Here is a 23,671-nt window from a genome sequence, read left to right on the forward strand (position 1 = left end):
GACTGAAGGATTTTTGTTGCTAAAGTGTTTTTCTTACAGTGAAGATGCTTAAAGCACAGTTTGTTTCATATTTTTATTCTATTGTATTTATTTCTCTTTTCTTTGCAGGGTGGAAAAAACTGTATGTATACAATTGAAGTCAGAATTATTAGCCCTCCTGAATATTAGCAACCCTTTTCCTCCAATTTCTGTTTAATGGAAAGAAGTTTTTTTTTAACTTATTTCTTTTTTGATATCTAATTTCTAATTACTGATTTTTTTGCTATTGTAATGACACTCACAACAGAAGGTAAGATCCAATATGCAGGTTTATTCAGCGTCAGGCAAGCAGTGGTCATACAGGTGCAAACGGGTATGTTAAGGCAGTCCAGAATCGTAGTCGGTATAAACAGGCAACAAGTCAAAAGGCAGGCGGCTAAACTAGAGAACAAGGGTAAACAAGGCTAGTGTCTAAACACGGAGAAAACAAGACAAGGAGAAACACGTTGTTATGTCACAATAGGAAAACAAGACTCGGCCACCAAGGTGAGTGAATGAGTGGTTTATGTATGGTATGTTATCAAACTATGACAAGGTTCAGCTGGTGTGTGCAATCAAGCTAGATGAATGAGCATGGGTGTCTGGGAGCAGTGCATGTATGAAAATGTAGTCCTGGGAAATGCGGAAGTGTAGTCTTGAAGTTCGTGTGAGAACCAGCGATCTCTGGAAAGCGATCGCTGGTTGTGTGACAGCTATGATGACAGCACATCATATTTTTATAGATATTTTTTTCAAAATACAAGCATTCAGATTGAAGTGCAATTCAAGGGCTTAATTACGGTGATTAGGCAAGTCATTGTGTAACAGTAGTTTCTTCTGCAGAAAATCAAAAAATATATAGCTTAATGGGGCTAATAATATTGACCTTAAAATGGGTTTCAAAATATTTAAACCTGCTTTTATTCTAGCTAAAATAAAACAAATAAGCCTAGAAAAAAAATATTAAAGGGGAAATACTGTGAAAATTCCTTGCTCTGTTAAACATCATTTGGGAAATATTTATTTTAAAAAAAATTCTCATGAGTGCTAATAATTTTTACTTCAACTGATAATCGTTTTGAATAATCGTGATTACAATTATGACCAAAATAATCGTGATTATGATTTTTCCCAAAATCGAACAGCCCTAGTGCATAATAGGTTGCTCTGATCTGCATGTTAATCTAAATATACAGTTGAATTCAGAATTATTAGCCCCCCTGAGTTATTGTCCTCCCTTTTTATTGAAAGTAAAGGCCGATTGGAGAAGGCTCATTTTCCTCGCACTGTTTAGTTTTTTCACTTACAAAGTCCGCCATGTAAATAGCAAATGCGCTATGGAGCGACGCAACTGACTCTTAAAGGAAATGGGAGATGAGACTCAGATTGGTTTACTCTCAAAACACTCATTAAGAGAATAAGCTCAACCCTGTTAGACCATGAGCTGCGGTGCAGAGCGTATCTTTCTGTCTTTAAAATAGCAAAAGTGGATTTGGACACACCCTTAATGCTTTTGCGCGCTGCGCTTCAGTCTTTGGACCTAGATCGTTAAAATAGAGCCCATAGTGTGTATTTAAATTAGTGCTGTCAAAATTAGTGCATTAACGCATGCGATTAATTTGACAAACGCGTTAAAAAATTACGCAATTAGTGCAGTCACAGTTTTTTTCCTGTTGTGGATGATGTGTGTTCAACATGCAAAGAAATATGGATAAGACCAAGGAAGTCCTTTTTGAAGGAAAGTTTCAGCATAAAACAATTAATGTCGCATTACCAGGCTCTCCAGCGTTTCCTCCAGAGTTTCGTCCAATTTCGTATGTTTCATTTTGAATCTTTCGACTTTTGTGAACAGATTTACAATAAATATATGTACAGGTTGCTAATAAAAGTCAGAGGAGTGCTGATAGATGAACATGATTACAAATGTATATGTACAGTGGGTGTGTACATAGTTACAAATGTCCATGTGCAGTGGGTATGTACAGTTCAGATAAGTGAATTAGTGCAATGTAGTGCAATGAATATGTGCAAGTATTAAACAGTGCAGTGATCGTGAGGAGTATAAGTTAGAGGACAGTGAGGGTGTATTGGGGGGGCAAAAAAGTCAGTGAGGGGCAGAGTTAAAAAGGGAGACAGCTCTGGGGGAAAAGCTGTTCCTCAGTCTGCTGGTTTTTGTCCGGGGGGCTCTGAAGTGCCTGCCGGAAGGTAGGAGAGAAAACAGTCGGTGAGCAGGGTGAGAGGTGTCCTTAAGAATACCACATGCTCTGCGCAGACAGTGTTTCTTATGGATGTCCTCAGTGGCTGGCAGTGTGGTCCCTGTGATGCGTTGGGTAGTTTTCACCACCCGCTACAGTGCCTTACCTTCAGCAACAGAGCACCTTCCACACCAGACTGTGATGCAGTTGGTCAGGATGCTTTCTATTGTGCAGCGGTAGAAGTTCACCAAGACAGCTGATGAAATCTGGTTCTTCTTAAGTTGCCTTAATAAAAATAGGCGCTGGTTAGCCTTCTTGACCAAGCTGGAGGTGATGGTGGTCCAGGGAAGGTCCTATGAGATGTGGGTCCCCAGGAACTTGAAGAACGAGACAGGCTCAACGGCCATTCCATTGATGTGGATGGGATCATGTGAGCCTGTTCGTTCCTTCCTGAAGTCCACAATGAGCTGCTTGGTCTTGTTGGTGTTAAGGAGCAGATTATTGTCGGTGCACTAAGTGGCCAGATGCTGTATCTCCTCCCTGTAGGCCATCTCATCATTATTGCTGATTAGATCAATCAGACACACCAATCAGTCATTGGTGTGACACAGCACTTAGCTGTGGGTGCCTTTGATGTACCCCTTGATGCTTTTTACGTCCTTGTCGCAGCACCAGTGGCAACAAAATTAGGCACCGAAATGCATATGCCGATTCAGTGATCCTGCTTGTGAGAGACTGTTCTCACTCTCAGCTCACATCATTCAAAAGAAAAGGTCCACATTGTCCCCCAATAATGTCAACAGACTGGACTGTTTTAGCAACTGGCTGAATGTAAAGGAGGACTAAGCAGAATTGTTTCTACATTGTAATTAATGTTCTCAACTCGCATCACAACTTTTCAATGAGTTCATTTTCTATATCTGCAATTGCCTGTATTTTGGCACTTTTTTTGCAGTCCAACATGCACTGCATTTCCAACACGGAAATCCAACATTTCCAACATGGAAATCGTGTTTTTTTGCACATATACATTTGGCATTGATTGTTTCGAAATTCAAACGGCATTAACATGCCTGTGTTTTTATTTCTGTAATAAATATGGTTGTCAAGCCAGGATCTTGATGGTGTATTGTGAGTTTGTTGTTTACATGAAGAAATCTGTGTTACAAGTTAAACAAAAATTCTAATAAACAATTATATTTTGAATTTAAAGAGTTTTTTTTGTCTTGTGTTTATGTTAATTTTACATTTAAATAGCCAAAATTACAAGTTTCAGTCTTTTAAATATGATTAATTGCGATTAATCTTTATTAATTGCAGAAAAGTGTGATTAATTAATATATTTTTTTTATCGATTGACAGCACTAATTTAAATAGATTCATATGCTTGCGCATGAAAGTTTATCAGTGCAATCTTATCAGCACAATCTATCATGATAATCCATTTATTATACAGGGATGCATATTAGTTTATAGAGGTGTGAACCTATACTGGTCTCACGGTTCGGTTCGGTTACGATTATCATGCCATCGATTCGGTTCAATTCGTTATCTCGGTGCATCACGGTGCATTGCAATGCTTTCCATACACAGTGCTGTGTTTTCCATACACGGACACACAACACCACACTATCTCTCATTCACACACATACACAAACACAGCACCAAACGCACACGCATGCACACGCCACACGCGCTTGCTTGCTCGCTCGCTCGGGAGCGATATTGTTAGACCGCCTACTCCTGTTAAAATTACACCAGACTTAAATATGAGGTAAATGTCGTCAGTACATAAAACCCGATTATGGTTATTACTGAACCGATACCGAACCGATACCGAATACCGATACCCCTAGTAGTTTGACAAAATTGACCACATTATATTAAAAAAATGGTGAAAATGTAATGTCTGTTGAATTATCCCATAGCAGTTTACTATGCAAGAATCCATTCCCCCCTAAAAAGCTTAATAGTTTAAAATACTTTGTTTATCAGTCATCATATGTACACTTTTAAAATAGCAAGGACTATTGTGGTGAAAGTATTCGTAATTAACTTTACACTCAAAATAGCAATGATTTTAAGCCAAGTGACTAATTAGATATACGTCTAACTGTGTTGCAGAAGCAGGTCAGACGAAATGCCGGACCGAGAGGATTCAGGCTCTGGAACAGGCCAAGAAGCCGCAGGAATCCATTTTCATCCCAGAATGCAACGACGACGGCACATTTGCTCAGGTCTGTCAGAGTTCCGGATGGCTGCACTTTACGCAATGCTTTTGACATCAACGAATCCTAAAGGAAACCCACCTAGTGGACAAATTAGCCTTCCAACAGGCTTGATAGGACTCCAAAATTTTGCACTTCCCTGTGTTTCTCATCAGCACGGCCGCACAGGGAATTGGAATGGAAAGTGTACATTAAATCGCATTTATAGACTCGCAGCCTCTACTTCACCTGAGCTTTACTTTGTTAAACAGCGATCATCCCGTCCGCCTAAGCTTTTAATGCCTCATCGTTTATGAGGGTCATTTTTCACTCGGAATAATTGTATTCCCAAAGCACGAGCGCCGGGACGTTTCGCACGGGTCGTCCAAGAGATACCAGAGCGCTTACTGGAATTTCCTCTCACCTCCATCCGTCTGTGTCTCCTCCAGGTCCAGTGTCACACCCTCACAGGATACTGCTGGTGCGTGACGACAGATGGCAAGCCAGTCAGCGGCTCTTCTGTCCAGAACAAAACGCCAGTGTGTTCAGGTACTGTATGCATGCAGATAGTATCTCTAGACTGTTTGCTTGGATTATCGCTTTGTGTTTAGGTCGCGCTGAAACGCAGAGCCGCTAAAACCATCAGGTGCCTCGGTCAAGCAGTCGCGCCTGTAGTCCATCACTTTCAAAGCCATTAGACTTTGTTTGATTTAAATCGTGCTCTTTGTTTTGATGGAGTCAGCGTGATGTTAAACTCTAGCCACCGCTCTGTTTAGTTTACTTCTACTGTGTTTGTGCATGGAGCCGAGAGGTGATGGATAATATCCTGGAGGACTCGCTCTGACTCCGAAAGTTCATCCATTTTTCTCCCCTCTGCTTTTCTCTCTTGCTATGTCTTTCCAAAGTCTCACTCGATCAATCTCTGCCTACATCCGTTTCATTCTCCACCATATTTTTTTTTTTCCGCCATCGTTGCTTTCTCCGTCTGCCTTCAGAGGAGGGTTTCTCTCTGTAAATGAATGGGAACACTTTGCTCTAATGGCTCTGATTGTTCTGTTGGAGATAACACCACTGTCTTCCGCCAGAACTCGATTACATTATGATTGGAGCACCTGGTTCTAGTCATTCTAGTGTGTGTGTGTGTCTTGAGATTGCAGTATTACATGTCGTATCATGCTTACCTAACCTTGAAGAGACAATTCTCAGAGCTTTCTGTTTGGCCCTTCAGCCATTGTTAGTTCAGTTTAATAGTAGCAAATTGTAGAAACACCTGTCAAACATTTTGGGGTATTTGTCTGTTCAATTTAAATAATTGTTTATAAATATAGATGTACTGACTAAATTTAAAGGTAACACCTTACTTTAAGACTGTCATGAAGTATTTATTATCATGACATTAATATGAATGAGGTTTTACGCATGCTTATGACAACTGCCAGTAAGCGCCATTGGCTCTGTTATGTAAATTTTAATGCAAAGGTGACATTGTTTGAGATGTATTTATGACAACTTGACATACAGTACATCCGGAAAGTATTCATAGCGCTTTACTTTTTCCACATTTGTTTTATGTTACAGCCTGTTCAAAAATACAATAACTTGTCTAATTACCCTAACCTGCCTAGTTCACCTAATTAACCCAGTTAAGCCTTTAAATGTCACTTTAAGCTGTATAGAAGTGTCTTGAAAAATATTAAGTAAAACATTATTTACTGTCATCATGTAAAAAGATAAAATAAATCTGTCATTAGAAATAAGTTTTTAAAACTATTATGCTTAGAAATGTGCTGAAACAATCTTCCCTTTTTTAAACAGAAATTAATGGAAAAAATTAAACAGGGGCGCTAATAATTCAGGGGGGCTAATAATTCTGACTTCAACTGTACATCAGTATTCACAGCCTTTGCTCAATATTTTGTTGATGCACCTTTGGCAGCAATTACAGCCTCAAGTCTTTTCGAATATGATGGAACAAGCTTGGCACACCAGTTTTTGGGAATTGTTGCCCATTCCTCTTTGCAGTACCTCTCAAGTTCTATGAGGTTGGATGGGAAGTGACGGTGTACAGCCATTTTCAGATCTCTCCAGAGATGTTTAATATTATTTTGGTGTGGGCTCTGGCTGAGCCACTTAAGGACATTCTCCGAGTTGTTGTGAACTCCATTGTTATTTTATCGGTGTGCTTTGTGTCATTGTCCTGCTGGAAGTTGAACCCAGTTAAGAGGGGTGATTCTGTACATTGCTGCATTCATCTTTCCCTCTATTCTGACTAGTCTTCCAGTTCCTGCTGCTGAAAAACATCCCCACAGCATGATGCCAACACCAACATGCTTCACTGTAGAGATGATATTAGCCTGATGATGAGATGTGCCTGGTTTCCTCCGAACGCAACGCCTGGCATTCACTCCAAAGAGTTAAATTTTACTCTCATCAGACCAGAGAATTTTGCTTCTTATGGTCTAAGAGTCCTTTAGATGCATTTTGGCCAACCCAGATGGGGTATGGCATCCGTCTGGCCACTCTACCATACAGGCCTGATTGGTGGCTTGCTGCACAGATGGTTGTCCTTCTATAAGGTTCTCCTCTCTCAACAGAAGAATGTTGGAGCTCAGACAGAGTGATCATTTGGTTATTGATCATCTCCCCGACTAAAGCCCTTCTCTCCCGATCACTCAGGTTAGATGGCCGGCCAGCTTTAGAAAGCGTCCTGGTGGTTCCAAACATCTTCCACTTATGGATGATGGAGGCCGCTGTGCTCATTGGAACTTTCAGAGCAGCAGAATTTTTTCTGTAACCTTCCCCAGCCCTGTGACAATCCTGTCTTGGAGATCTACAGACAATTCCTTTGTCTTCATGCTTGGTTTGTGTTTTGACATGCACTGTCAACCCTGGGACCTTATATAGACAGGTGTGTACCTTTTCAAATCATGTCCAATCAACCGAATTGACCACAGGTGAACTTCAATTAAGCTGCTGGAACATCTTAAGAATGATAAGTAAAAACAGAATGTACCTGAGCTCAATTTAGAGCTTCATGGCAAAGGCTGTGAATACTGATGTCCATGTGATTTTTCAGGTTTTTTAATTTTAATAAATTTGCAACAACTTCAAAAACTCTTTTTTTCACATTGTTATTATGGGTTATTGTGTGTAAAATTTTGAGGAAATAAATGAATTTAATGCATTTTGGAATAAGGCTGTAACGTAAATGAGTGGAAAAAGTGAAGCGCTATGAATACTTTCTGGAAGCACTGTATGCTTACTGGGAGCTATTGTTCTGCAGCTGAAGCAGATGACTGTTGAAATTTCAAGGCAAAACCTTGCAACTAAGACATGAAGTAAATAAATCGCAGGCAGATACGATGCTGGTAATAGTATCTTATGTCTGTGTGTATGTGCAGTACTTGAACAAAAGTGTTTTAGTGTGGATGACCCAAAGCATTAAAAATGATAGTGTGCACGAGGAGTGTTTTTGGACAAAAACGCCATTTTCAAATGTATCTGGTTTAGGATAGATGTAGCCTGAATGTGGATATGGAAAAAGTTTTATTCATGTCAGGCCAGTAGTTGGCAATATTACTTCATGATGAAACACTGCCCGCCTGTGCACATACCTGGTTTGAAGATGTGTTTTTTTGAGGCCAAAACTTGCCCACACTTGCAGTCCGTTGAATATGACAACTGCGGTTTATTTATAAACTAATCTCGAGAGGATCATGGCTTATGATTGAACACGGCTGGTACAGCATCAGCTTTGTATATTGCACCAATCAGATGAATACTGACTCGCTATAAATAACCACAGTTTTCCACTCCAGTCATGTTCCTCTTGAAGAATCCTCCCTTCCACCCCTACTCCTCCCCTTCTGCTGATAGAGCGGCATGGCGGCCCAGTGACTAGCACTGTTGCCTCACAGCTAGAACGCCACTGCTTTGACCCTTCACCAAGCCAGTCGGTGTTTCTGTGCGGAGTTTGCATGTTCTCCCCTTGCTCGCGTGGGTTTTTCCCGGTTTTCTCCTACTGTCCAAAGACATACACCATAAGTAATTTGACTACTCCAAAGTAGCACGTTAGGACAAACTCTGACACTGTGTTCACACCAGACGTGGCCTTCACAGATAAATCGTGCTCTTCGCGCGTACATGTGAACATTTTGAGTTTACTTGCTTCATTCGCGAGTTAAATTCACTGAGCAGTAGACAGTGATTCGCGTGAAGGGCAGGGCTTCTGTCTGCCCTTTGACTGTAGCTTTGTTGCTTAATAGCTAACATGGATTTAATTGAGAGAATAGCTGTGTTTATATGCTTTATGAAGGCTGAAAACAGCGTTGATTCATTTGGAGCCGTGTCTGAGTCCACTGGATCCTTTCAGAAGTGCACCTAGCTATGTGAGCTCATAAACTCCTCCAGAAACTGTACCTGGAGGATGGAGGATGGAGGCTTACAGTGGTGCTTCTGACTGAGCGGAGCCCAGTTTGATCAACTGTTGTCAAGTGTCGGCAAGAAGATTTCTCCCTGGGACACCAACAACAGGCGCTACGTCATAAGCACACCCCCACAAGAGAAAGCTCCGGATTGGTTAACGTGGCGTGAAATTCGAATTTTCCAACTTGAGCGATTTGAGCGATCCGCACTTCCGTTGCGTCAGTCTCATCAAGCTAAAAGCGCTCTACTCGTGCCGCTTTATTTGCTCGAATGTTGTCATTCGCTCCGCCTCATTTGCGCGTAACGCGTCACAGGATGTCTATTCACGTCTTTGCATTAACTTAACATGTAAATCACTCGCGCTTGATGCTACTTCCGCATCTGGTGTAAACGTTGTATTAGCCAGCTATATCTCAGCACGTTCACAAGCAGGGGAGTTCTCGAGACCTACCTGAGCTCAAACTACCCTCTCGCCCTTCAAACGGGAGGGAGCCACGGACTCAAGGATATTCTGAGCTCATGGTTCTCTCCCGGGAGAGCATGCCAAACACGCTTTATCAATCATCAGCTAAGTGTGAACTCCTGAAACAATATGAATGATTGGGACTATACTGTTCAAAATGTTAATGTTATATAATTAACTATTTCACATACTACCTTTTTAAACAAAAAAAAATTGTGTTAACTGCATACTTAGCAGAAATTTAGCATTCAATACGGAATACAACCTTTAAGTTTTCATCATTTGAATAACAAAATGACACAAGTACAATCTTAGCTTTTTTTCCCGCTGCTTGTTGCCGATTTCAAAACTGTTTCTTTCAATTGTAAAAAGATTTACATTGAGGTTCCATGCAGTGATGTCCGGCCATAACATCACTTCCTCACACATCCTCGGCTCAATTTCATGAATGTTCAAAAGATGGACCAGTCCTGTCCCAGAAATGAGTGAATCCCATGAATCACCACTTAAGTGAAATGTCTTGCACACGTTTGCAGGAAACTTCCGTGAATTTATGGGAACTCATGCTGGGACAAGTGGATTGTCAGGTAGTAAATTTCATTCCAAATAGCCCTTTTGTTTAAAGTTCTCTTTCTCTCCAGTGTTTTAATTGGTCCGACTGTCTAATCTTGAATGTGTGCATGCCTTTAATCCTGAGCTTTTGCACGTTCTTGGATCAATGTGATTGTTGATTGTTTCTCATGTGTTTCAAGCCTTAAAGATCTTGTTGCAGAATGTTGTTTCCGCCCTAATCAGACCGAAAAAAAAGCCATTGAAATATACTGTACATACACTGATATTTATATAGGAGCTTAACTCGCAGAAGCCATTCAGTGTTGTGCCATTTAAAGTCTGTGTGAAATCTAAATTTACAATGTTTAGTTTCCAAGCGCACGTTGTTATTCTTTAGGTGAAAGCACATCAGCATACTTAACATTCACAGAGACGACCATTTCACGCAGACTGTAAACTAAATACAATCTGGTTTATTAGAACTGAGGAGCTATAATAATAATAATAATAATAATAATAATAATAATAAAAAATGGCAACGCAGAGCAAAGTAGGTAGTGCTGTCACCTCACAGCAAGAAGGTCGCTGTTTCGAACCTCGGCTGGCTCAGTTGGCGTTTCTGTGTGGAGTTTGCATATTCTTTCTGCGTTCGCGTGGGTTTCCTCCGGGTGCTCTAGTTTCCCCAACAGTCCAAAGACATGCTACTGGTCAATTGAGTAAGCTAAATTGTCTGTAGTGTATGAGTGTTAATGAGTGTGTATGGATGTTTCCCAGTGATGGGTTGCAGCTGGAAGAGCATCCCCTGCGTAAAAACATATGCTGGATAAGTTGGTGGTTCATTCTGCTGTGGTGACCCCAGATTAATAAAGGGACTAAGCCAAAAAGAAAATGAATGAATGAATAATGATAATGGGGTGGCACGGTGGCTCAGTGGTTAGCGCTGTTGCACCACAGCAAGAAGGTCGCTGATTCGAGTCCCGGCTGGGTCAGTTGGCATTTCTGTGTGGAGTTTGCACTTGTATTCACATGTATGCACTGTGAATGAATGTATCTGACGCCTGGAGTGATATGGGGTATTGAAATTACAAAAAGAATCTAATAATAATAATAATAATAATAATAATAATAATAATAAGCATTAATGTCCAATAATAACAATTCCAGCCTGATCTCAAAAGTAAATGTAATTATTTTATGTCAGAAAAATTGCCTAACTTGTGCAAAATCATGATTTCATTTGTGCGAAAATATTAAATTTGTATTGTTTAAGATTGAGCGACGGAGTGGCGCAGTAGGTAGTGCTGTCGCCTCACAGCAAAAAGGTCACTGGGTCGTTGGTTCGTGTCTCGGCGGGGTCAGTTGGCGTTTCTGTGTGGAGTTTGCATGTTCTCCCTGCGCTCGCGTGGGTTTCCTCCGTGTGCTACGCTTTCCCCCACAGTCCAAATACATGTGGTACAGGTGAATTGGGTAGGCTAATTTGCCCGTAGTGTATGAGTGTGTATGTATGGATGGATGTTTCCCAGGGATGGGTTGCGGCTGGAAGGGCATCTGCTGCGTAAAAAACGTGCTGGATAAGTTGGCGGTTCATTCCGCTGTGGCGCATAAAGGGACTAAGCCGAAAAGAAAATGAATGAATGAATGTTTAAGATTTAATTTTGTGATACAAGAGTAAAGAAAATGAAGTTGGAGAGAGAGTGTGAGTAGGATTGGGAAAGACTCGACTTCGGAAATTGCATTTTGGCTAGGCATGGGACGAAAACCGTTTTCAAGGTATAATGCGGTTTGGAAAAGTCAATGTTTTAAAACCTTGAAAAACAAATTACTGTAATAAGGTTCCTAAGATATGTGTAAGATTTATTTATTTATTTCATATTTTTATTTTATTTTTATTCAGTTTTTAGGACAACAGTATCTCCAGCAGAATCTCCAAATATCCAAATTATTTTAAATTTTTAAAAAAATTGTAAATTTAATTAAAATTAAATTTAAATTGTAAAATTTTAAAAAAAGATTTTAAATTGTAAAAAAAAGATATATTAAAACTGGGCATAGCAGAAGTCCAAAGATTCATTTTATTTATTTAACCTGACATGTTTACTGCTTCAAATAATTAGAAATGTTTCTCAAAATAAAATATTTTCTGTTTAAGGGGATGGGGGGAGGGGAGGTTGTTTTTTACCCAGCCATTTAAAAAGAATATATTTTAGAGCAGTAATCACAATAACATTAAACCATGGTATTTTAATCCAAGGTTATCATATTGTCAGAATCTTATACCGGCCCATGCCTAATGTTGGCGCATTGACCACCAGGCTATCGGCGCTAACAAAATGTATGATTTTTAAAAAGAGCAAATCATGAGCAGATCATACTAAAATATATGAATGAGATCATACAAATTCACTGGAATTAACAACTAAATCACAATGTTACAAATTGCTGTGAGACTGTGTTGTGTTCAGCAGTGAAACTGTGCTTTCTGATTAGTCTGATGGTAACGGTTGCATTTTGGGTGGGCTTTTGATTTATTTTCAATCAGATTCTCCTGTTTTCCTTTACACAGTTGAAGTCAAAACTATTAACCCTCCTGTGAAATTTGATTTCTTTTAGCAATCTTACCCAATTGTTGCTAAAAATAATGATTTTTTTTAAACATTTATAAACATAATAGTTTCAATATCTAATTTCAAATAACTCATTTATTTGGTCTTTGCCATGATGACAGTATAATATATGTCTCAACTTATTTTGCAAGATACTAGTATTCAGCTTAAAGTGCAGGTTATTATGTTAACTATGGGCAGGGACGATTTTAGGATTTTCATTTTAGGGGGGGGGCTCAGCTCCTTATAAGGTTAAAAAAATAAATTACATATATATATATATATATATATATATATATATATATATATATATATATATATATATATATATATATATATATATATATATATATATACATACGTGTGTGTATATATGTGTGTGTGTGTGTGTGTATGTATGTATGTATGTATGTGTATATGTATATATATAATGTATATATATATATATATATATATATATATATATATATATATATATATATATATATATATATATATATATATATATATATATATATATATATGTATATATATATATATATATATATATATGTATGTATATATATATATATATATATATATATATATATATATGTATGTATATATATATATATATATATATATATATATATATATATATACATTATATATATACATATACACATACATACATACATACATACACACACACACACACACACACACACACACACATATATACACACACATATATATATATATATATATATATATGTATGTATATATATATATATATATATATATATATATATATATGTATGTATGTATGTATGTATGTATGTATGTATATATATATATGTATATATATACATATATATATATATATATATATATGGGTCAGTGACAAAACAGGTTTGGCAAGATGGGAAATTTAAAAATCTTTTATAAAGTTGATTTAAAAGCATCCGTCAGATATTTTAAAATGTACAGATTGTATTAATGTTGATTTTATGTAATTAAAAATAACATTTACACCATTTTTTACAAACATTAAGACTGAATGCACCTGAAAATGTCAAATGGTGTAACTGCCAAAAATTGTGAAATATTAAATAATTTACTCCTCCTAGATGATATGCAAGTGTACACACTGAAATAAATACTTAATTTTAAAATACCACAATAACATTTATTTTATTCGCATTATCTCTAAATGTACATTTTAATGAGTTTTTGCAATATTTGGCCGGACACATGCTAAAAACACATCTGATTTCTAAATAATCTTTGACAAATTATGTAAAAAATGTTAAAAACTATTTTATTACACTAAACTGGGTGTTTTAATTTTAATTTCACATTATTTCCATGTACATAATTATATTTTTATGTAAAATACTGGTTACACCAATTGACACAAACCAGTTACACCACCTGACAGTGTTGCTTCTACAGCCAAAGATTTTAAAATTGACAATTAAAATCAATTCAAATTAAGAATGATAGTCAACAATTTCAGCTGAAGTGATTTTAATTTGTTTTAAATGTTAACCAAAATGTTTGGCAACAAGAAATCATCATGGCGCATGAACGGTGTATCCATGTCTCATATTGTAATGACAGTTGAGGAACAATATCTGAGGGGGGTGGGATTGTCATTGAAAAATGTGTTTAGAACAATGAAGCCAAGTTGCTGAAATTTAATACACCAAGTAATAACATCCTTAACATTAAATGTGTGGCCCTCATGAGTAGAATATTAACAAACTAAAGAAACATGTTTAACATTTAACACCTTTTCCATCACTGTTTCTTTTCAGTTGGCTTAAGTAAAATAAAAATAAGTAGATGATATTAGAAAAAAATCCATTATTTTACTTCTAAGCTATTTAGAAACAATTTGCCAAACACTGTACGTAAAACACTTGTACGTAAGAACTGCTGCTTTCTCGTTGTTGCCTTGGTGCTGGGATTAAAGGCCAATTTTTGCAAGCATACACGACTGACTGACAACAAATCATTTCTTGAGTGTATCCACAACTTATCCACAACCTACTTATTTTATACAGTTGAAGTCAGAATTATGCAGAATTATTATTAGTCCACCTGATCTATTAGCTCCCCTGTTATTTTTTCCCCAATTTCGGTTTAACAGAGAGAAGATTTTTTCAACACATTTTCAACACATTTTTTCAACACATAATAGTTTTAATAACTCATCTCTAATAACTGATTTATTTTCTCTTTGCCATGATGACAGTAAATAATATTAGACTAGATAATCTTCAAGACACTTCTATACAGCTTAAAGTGACATTTAAAGGCTTAACTAGGTTAATTAGGGTAACTAGGCAGGGTAGGGTAATTAGATAAGTTATTGTATAATCATTGTTTGTTCTGTAGACTATCGGGGGAAAAAGCTTAAAAGGGCCAATCATTTTTGCCTTAGAATGGCTTTTAAAATTTGCTTTTATTCTAGCCGAAATAAAAAAAATAAGACTTTCTCCAGAAGAAAAAATATTATCAGACATGCTGTAAAAAAACAAAACAAAACTGATTTCAACTGTAAATAAATTCAATGAATGTAAATTCATTTGTTTAGCAACTTCTGACTTCACAACTTTTCATCATTAAAGTTCCTCCGAGTCACCTCCAGTTGTTAATAATAATAGTACAACAGTGAGCGCATCAAGTATGAAAACCTCCAAAACTTAAGGCTGTGTGCACTCAGTCTATAGAGGCTCATCAACCTTGTTTCATTTCTCATGTTATTTTTTTCTTTTATTTAAAAAAGAAATTCCCAAGTGCTCTTTAACAGAGAGAATATTATTGTCAACACATTTCTAAACAAAATAGTTTAAATGACTAAAATCTAATAACTGATTTCTTACGTAGTTTTTGCCATGATGACAGCACATAATATTTGACTAGATAATTTGTAAGACATTATTCAGCCTAAAGTGACATTTAAAAATGTAATTAGGTTAATTAGGCAAGTAAGATCTATTGGCCAAGTCATTGGGTAACTGTGGTTTGTTCTGTATTTAAGAAGGCTAACAATATTGACCTTAAAAACTGTTTAAACATTTTAAAAACTGCTTTTATTCTATCCAAACTAAAAGAAATAAGACTTTCTCAAGAAGAAAAAAAATACATGCAACATTTCAAAGGAGGGTGATACAGTGGCTAATGTGGTTAGCACAGTTGTCCCACAGCAAGAGGGTTGCTGGTTTAAGTCCCAGATGGACCAGGATGGCTTACTGTGTGGAGTTGACATGGGTTTCCTCTGGGAGCTCCAGTTTACCCCACTGTCCAAAGACTTGCAGTATAGGTGAATTAGAAAAACTAAATTGACTGTAGTGTATGAATGTGTGTGTGAATGAGAGAGTGTGTACATTATATTGTGTGAATATAAACATGGATTAACATAAAAAAACATTCATGTTGTGCAGTAAAATAACTTTATCCTAGGTTTACAGAGCTTTAATAGTAAGGTTGTGGATTAAGCACCTATTTCTCAAACAAAAATAAATAAATAATCTACACTATGAACACAAATAGTTCCAAATAGTAGTTTAATTTATGTCACATTATTGATCAGCATCATGAACTAATGATATTTGACTAAATTGACCCCCAACAGAAAAACTCCTGCAATATGAGTCAAATGGTGTAACCAGTTACACCCCTTGACATTTCAACTTAAAATGAAATTTGACAGGCATTATCATTAACATCTATGTAAGCTCATGGGCTTGGTGGGAATATTTCAAATTTAACTTTTAAATATAATACTTATTTTTATAATATTGAACAATTATCAGTGCATTTTTGGGGTCTTACCATTTGACATGCATATCTAAGAATAGCTGACCATACCTTAAAAAGGTCAAAGTATCTCACATTTTAAAAAGAGTTACTAACCTTTGCATGCAGCAATTAGTCTTATCAAGAGTTCTTCTCTGTGATCCAATTTCCTGTCTAACTGTCTTGTGCACAATATTAACAAAATGGCTCAATAAATGGTGGTTACACCATCTTGACATTTCAGAAATTTGAGGTGACAGACAAAATTCCCCAAATGAATTATAATATTTAAAACAATTGTGCTATATTTACCTTTATTTACTATTAAATATGTCTAATGTAAAATTATGCCAGACTAGCCGATACAATGTTTCATTGAGGCTTTCACATTTTTTAAACAAGGTAAACTATTTGGTACCAATTTTTTTTGGTTACACCACATTGACATTCCTGCAATAATCCCCACAAAATAATCTTAAAATGGATTAAAACCAAAAAAATTAGACTTGGTCCTCAAAATAGAGAATGTATTCAAGTAATTTGCTTATTTATTTTAAAACTGTAACCTACTTGAATTTATTTAAAAGACATGGACACAAAAAAATGAGCGTCACGTCATTGACCCATATACATATATATATATATATATATATATATATATATATATATATATATATATATATATATATATATATATATATATATATATATATATATATATATATATATATTATTAAAAAATTAAAAAAAATATTTAAAAAAAATTTATAAAAAAATATAGGAAATGTCTTTACTTTGTTAAAATTTTACTTAGAAAATAAATTTACTTTGAAAATAATTTTAAAAGAATAATAATATTAAACGAGGACTAATCATTTTGACGTCAACTGTAATACAGTCTCACATTTTATCTACATACAGTTGAAGTCAGAATTATTAGCCCCCCTTTGAATATTTTGTTCTTTTTAAATATTTCCCAAATGATGTTTAACAGAGGAAGGAAATTTTCACAGTATGTCTGATAATATTATTTCTTCTGGAGAAAGTCTTATTTGTTTGATTTCGGCTGGAATAAAAGCAGTTTTTAATGTTCTAAACAACATTTTAAGAACAAAACTATTAGCCCCTTTAAGCTGTTTTTTTTTTTTTTACAATTACTTGCCTATTTACCCTAACCTGCCTATAGTTAACCTGATTAACCTAGTTAAGCCTTTAAAAGTCACTTTAAGATGTATAGAGGTGGCTTGAAAACTATCTAGTCAAATATGATTTACTGTCATCAAGACAAAAATAAAATAAATCAGTTATTAGAAACGAGTTATTAAAAATATTGTGTGTAGAAATGTGGCGAAAAAATCTGCTCTCCGTTAAACAGAAGTTGGGGAAAAAATAAACTGAGGGGCTAATAATTCAAGGGGGCTAATAATTCTGACTTCACCTGTATATCTGGCTCTTCCGAAGTGCATGCTGTGTTAACTGCAAGTTATGTGTATTTTCACCTGTCCTCCTGAAGTGAAGCGGTTATCATAGTGTGTTGCGAAAGCCGAGTAAACATTCTGCTCTCTCTTTAAAGGGTCAGTAACCGATAAGCCACCAGGACCCCCTAGCTCTGGCAAAAAAGGTGAGTTGAACTTTGCAGGAATGTGAGTGTGTGTCCGCTTGTGTGTATATGAGTGATATTGAAAACAATCCAGTCCAACGAATGCTAAACTGCACCGCTGTTAAATTTAGACTGAATCTATTGTGTAAGATAGCACAATCGCCTCACAGCAAGAAGGTCACTGGTTTGAGCCCCGGTTGTGTCAGTTGGTGTTTCTGTGTAGAGTTCGCATGTTCTCCCCATGTTTGCTTGTGGTTCCTCCGGGTGCTCACACAAAGTCCAAAGACGTGTTATAGGTGAATTGAGAAAACTAAATTGTCCGTAGTCCATTGGTGGTTCATTCCGCTGTGGCAACCCCAGATTATTTTCAATTCAATTTATTTATAAAGCACTTTAAAACAACACAGTTGACCAAAGTGCTGACAACAAAGAGTAAAACAAACTTTAAAATACAAATAGATAAACATAAAATGTCGACATCTCAAGCTGTGCTAAAAGCCAAATTGAACAGGTGGGTTTTAAGAAGGGATTTTTAAAACAGTGATGGAAGAGGCTTGTCTAATGTACAACGGCAGCTCATTTCACAATTTTGGTGCAGCCACAGCAAAAGCCCGATCCCCTCTGAGCTTTCGACTGGTCCTGGGCACACCCAGGAGGAGCTTGTCGGCTGACCTGAGCGAACAATAAGGTGTGTAGGGACAAAAAAGCTCAGAGGTAAAGGGGTGCAGCACCATTTATACACTTAAAAACAAATAAAACTACCTTAAAATAGATCCTGAAGTGCAAGGGCAGCCAGTGAAGTGAAGATAAAATCGAAGTGATGTGCTCGTATTTGCGTGTGCCAGTTAAAAGACGTGCAGCTGCATTCTAAACCAGTTGCAGTCGAGAGATCAAAGACTGACTCACCCCAAAATAAAGGGCATTACAGTAGTCCAAGCGGGAGGTTATAAAAGCATGGATCACTGTTTCAAAGTGCTTGTGCGATAAAACGTGCTTAATTTTGGCCAGTTTTCGTAAGTGAAAGAAGCTAGAGCGAACAACAGACCAAATTTGGCTGTCAAGCTTTAGTTCAGGATCCATTTTAAAACACAAGTTCACAATCTCTGGCTTCCAAAAAGTTTCGAGATTATTTAGTTGTACAGAATGAGCGACGTTGGAACTGGGGCCAAACACCATCACTTCGGTCTTAGAATCATTAAAATGGAGAAAATTCAGTGCCATCCAAGACTTAATGTCCTTTAATTATTAGATTATTAAAGGGACTGTTAAAGGGACTAAGCTGAAAAGAAAATGAATGAATGAACTGTGTTGTAATGTTTCAAAGCATTCAAAAAGACAGCAGCTTTCCCCTCAGATTTGTCCTGACATGTTCATTGGCCTGATTCAACTTTCTGTCCAGGTTTACTTCAAGCTTAAGTTTCTCTAAGGACCGTAAAGGATGAAAACCTATTCCAGTTGTCCCGTTTAACAGCCAGTGTAAGAACTTAGCGCACATCAAAGGCTGAGCTCCGCCATAGCCCCACCGGTCTCTGTTACAGCAGTGAAATCTCAAACAGCTAATATAGATGTTAACAGCAGCAATGGCAGGCACCTACTTTTGTGGGCCCTAACTCAGGAAAGCCAGATTGTCATTTACTGGCCCCGAGGGTGGTGTATAGGGGTTTTGAGAGCGCGGTTAGGTTTGTAGCACTGTGGTTGTGTTTTCGGGACGGAGTTTGCCCCTGTTTTTTTACAGATCTCGTTTCACCTCTTCTGCACAGGGCTGCAATGAAGACAAAGTGTGTGTGCAACAGATGTTTATATCACCAGCAGGTGGACTGTGGGTTTGTGCCACTGTATGAGAGTCTGTTGCTCTCAGCCTTATAGACTGATTTCAGGCGGCATCTATTAAAAGAGCGAAATCAAAGCTGCGGTGGGAGGAAACCTGGAAGTATTGCCTGAGTCACACAGGAGTGTTGTGTAACTGGCTTTACATCTTATCAGCGAAGAGAAAGCGACACATTTATAATTTCGCCGTCTTCCGAGTGACCCAAAGCTTCATTCTGAATGGAAAGTGAAAATAAAAGGGATATCAGACCTCATTTTCAGATAAGTTAAGGGAAATGGCAGTAGTTAGCTAACGTTTTCTTTTCCAAGCACACGTTTTAGATACCATTTATTAAACTCAAGTTAATGAATGGATTCTTTCACTGTATTAGGCTTGTCAAGATACTGAATTTTGATACTGAAATTTATAAAACCTGTCAATTTCCCACTAACATTTAAGCGCTGTTGAACGCAACACTGCTGATTCGCCGTAGTGTTCAACTGTGCTAACCAGCAGGTGGACTGTGGGTTTGTGTCACTGCATGAGAGTCTGTTGCTCTCAGCCTTATGCTCTGAAAAAAAGTGTTGCCTGTAGAATTCAGCCCATATAAATTGTTTACAACCACGTAACATAAAAAAAATTGAGTAAATCCAAGGAATCAAGTTTGAATAATTTTTTTCATCATGCGGCTGTCTTTTAAAAAGCGAAATGAAGGCTGCGGTGGGAAGAAACCTGGAAGTTTCACATGAGTCACACAGGAGTGTTGTGTACCTGGTTTTATATCTTATCAGCGAAGAGAAAGCGACACAAATTTATCATTTCACCATCTTCCGAATGACCCAAAGCTCCATTCTGAATGGAAAGTGAAAATAAAAAGGGATGTCAGACCTCCTCGTTAAGGGAAATGGCAGTAGTTAGCTAACGTTTTCTTTCCCAGAGACACGTTTTAGATGCCATTTATTAAACTCAAGTTAATGAACGGATTCTTTTACTATATTTGACTTGTCACGATACTAAATTTTGATACTGAAATTTATAAAACCTGTCAATTTCCCACTAACATTCAAGCGCTGTTGAACGCAACACTGCTGATTCGCCATAGTGTTCAACTATGCTCACCAGCAGGTGGACTGTGGGTTTGTGTCACTGCATGAGAGTCTGTTGCTCTCAGCCTTATACTCTGAAAAAAGTGTTGCCTGCAGAATTGTTGCAAATAATTGATTTGTGTTGAATTTAAACAAACAAATTAAGTTTAATAATGTTCAACTTAATTTGTTTGTTTAAATTCAGCCCAAATAAATTGTTTACAACCACTTAACGTAACTGGCTTCTACGTATATACGTAGAACAAAAAAAAACTCAAGGACCGAGGAATCGAATCAAGTGAAAAGACACGTCCTCGTATTGTTTAGCGTCACTTCAAAGCGTCAATTAATGCTGGATTTGACTTGCACGTTTGGATTAACTGCATGTCATTAAAGTCATTCTCTATTTTCTAATAATCAATAAAGAAACATTCATTTAATAATACAAAGGAATAAGCCATTCAAATAAAGAGCTCAGTCAGCAGATGGCGGGCGGGTGCGGTTTTAAAAATTGGTCAAAAATGTTAGTGCGGATGGATGGCGGACGGATGATGAGTTTTGTGATGCGGTTGCGGATGAAATAATAGCCCATCCGCGCATCTCTAGTTACTACAGCAGGGGAGTTCTCGAGATCTACCTGAGCTCAAACTGCCCTCCCGCCTTGCAACAGGAGGGAGCCCTGGGCTCGAGGATCTCATGAGCTCAGGGCTCTCTCTCCCGGGACAGCATGCCAAACAAGCTTTTATAATTAATCATCAGCTAAGTGTGAACTCTTGAAGCGTATAAAAAAAAAAAATGTGTTTTTGAGAGACCAAAAGTTTAATATCAGTATTCAATTGTGGCCAGTTTGTTATCTACATAAAAATCCTTCACTTTCAGATTTTTTTTATCGTAATCTCATGTAATTCAGTTCAGCAAACTGCTGATATTCTTTAAATTGGTTTTTGTTGCCACCTCATTGTGCCATTAGCACTGTGGTTTTGGCCCGTCCACTGCCAGAGCCTACAATGATGTGAGCACAAGGAAATCAGCCAGAATGCAATAGAACATAAATGGGTAAGTACTGTAGGATGTTTAACATTTTTAAATAATCATGACAATTTTGGCACTAATTGCCTTATTATAAACAGTTGAATCACAGTCTAAACAGTACACCTTTAAAAGCTTATACTGTATGTTTGTGTGTGTGTGTGTGTGTGCGCGTGTGATGCTGAGTGGTTGAGCACTGTTATATATCTTTGTTTTCTCACTTTTCTTTTCCCACTTTGTACCCTCTATCACTCACCCACTTTGATTTCTGTGCTATTGGCCGGGCCATGTGCAAATCCCAATCATTCAACAGTTGTGGAGAGTAGATTGTATTAACCTCAATAATGGTAGTCTCTTTCCGTTTCTTTCTCACCCTCAATCCAGATGATGGTTCCAAGCCCACACCGACCATGGAGCCGCATGTTGTGCCAGAAGGTGAGGGTAAGTCTGGACACCTTGAAAAAAAATAAGCTATACAATAGCAACCAGCCGATTCGAATGTTATCACTTTAGGTGTTGAGTGGGGGTTATCAGTGGTTATCAGCTGACAGATATGGGCCAGTAGGGGACTTCCGTGCCTACTGGTTATCATCCATCCACATGGTTAATCAGCTATAGATCACATATGGCTGCGGCCGGAAGTTAACAAGAATTATTTATATTATTTATTAGATTTCCTGTTAGTTGTAATTCATTAACATCAACCCCAACCCTAAACCCAACCATCACAGTGATGTAACTACAGATCTGGATCTGGAGTCTTCTCTTTAAGTATAGCAGATGTGGATGGATGATAACAGCCTTTTGAGCCTACCAGTAAGTGCAGAAGGTTGCTACTGGCCTATATCTATCAGCTGATAACCACTGATAACGGCCGTTCAATCGAGTTTTAACATTTGAATCAGGTGATTGGAACTAGGGATGCACCGATATGGATTTTTGGGCCGATATTGATAACCGATAATTCTTCAGAATTGGAGGCCAATAACCGATATATATATATATTTATTTATTTATTTATTTATTTATATATATATATATATATATATATATATATATATATATATATATATATATATATATATATATATATATATATATATATATATATATATATATATATATATATATATATATATATATATTTATTTATATATATATATATATTTATTTATATATATATATATATATTTATATATATATATATATATATATATATATATATATATATAAATATATATATATATATATATATATATATATATATATATATATATATATATATATATATATATATATATATATATATATCAGTTATTGGCCTCCAATTCTTGAGAGTTATCGGTAATTATATACTGTATATAGGCCGATAACTATAAATATTTCAACAAACAAAGTAACAAAGCACAGACTTTGAAGGAAGCTCCTTTGAAGCTCCATTATAGTGCGCTGGACATGTCTAAACATGTTCCACTCTTGCATGCACGAGGCAGTCAGTTCTTTACAATTATGTAATCCATCGGCTAAAAGATATCGGTCTAATTTAGACCTCGGACCGATAACAATAGCTTTAAAAATAGGATTTATCAGCCGATAACGATATGGCCGCCGATATATTGTGCATCCCTAATAGTAACACAACAAACGCACATTGCTATTACCAATAATTGTGTTTTTCTAATTCCGTTTTGACCACAGAGATTACTGCTCCTACATTGTGGATTAAGCAGCTGGTGTACAAAGAGAACAAACAAAACAGTTCGAATAGTAGGAAGTCAGGTGAGAATCCATCCATCCACTTCACCAACTATAGTTCTAACAATAGGAAGTCAGGTGAGAATCCATTCATCCATCCTTGAATTGAAACTTTAATGCGGTCATCATGAGCTGCCTTTTTACAT

General features: G+C 36.8%; 1 protein-coding gene across 36 annotated transcripts in view; it reads left to right on the plus strand.

Moving 5' to 3' along the window:
• smoc1 (SPARC related modular calcium binding 1) overlaps positions 1–23,671 on the plus strand; it is a 163,512-nt gene that overhangs the window by 84,405 nt on the left and 55,436 nt on the right. For 5 of the 36 annotated variants that reach the window (XM_087288409.1, XM_087288412.1, XM_087288408.1 and 2 more), the window contains exons 4-9: positions 4,338–4,450; positions 4,870–4,969; positions 9,845–9,895; positions 17,823–17,870; positions 22,122–22,211; positions 23,469–23,549. In XM_087288409.1, coding sequence (XP_087144535.1) covers positions 4,338–4,450; positions 4,870–4,969; positions 9,845–9,895; positions 17,823–17,870; positions 22,122–22,211; positions 23,469–23,549 — 483 coding nt within the window. 36 annotated transcript variants of the gene reach the window in all.

This window comes from Danio rerio, chromosome 17, assembly GCF_052040795.2.
Source record: "Danio rerio strain M-AB ecotype USA chromosome 17, GRCz13ab, whole genome shotgun sequence".
NCBI classification, from domain to species: domain Eukaryota; kingdom Metazoa; phylum Chordata; class Actinopteri; order Cypriniformes; family Danionidae; genus Danio; species Danio rerio.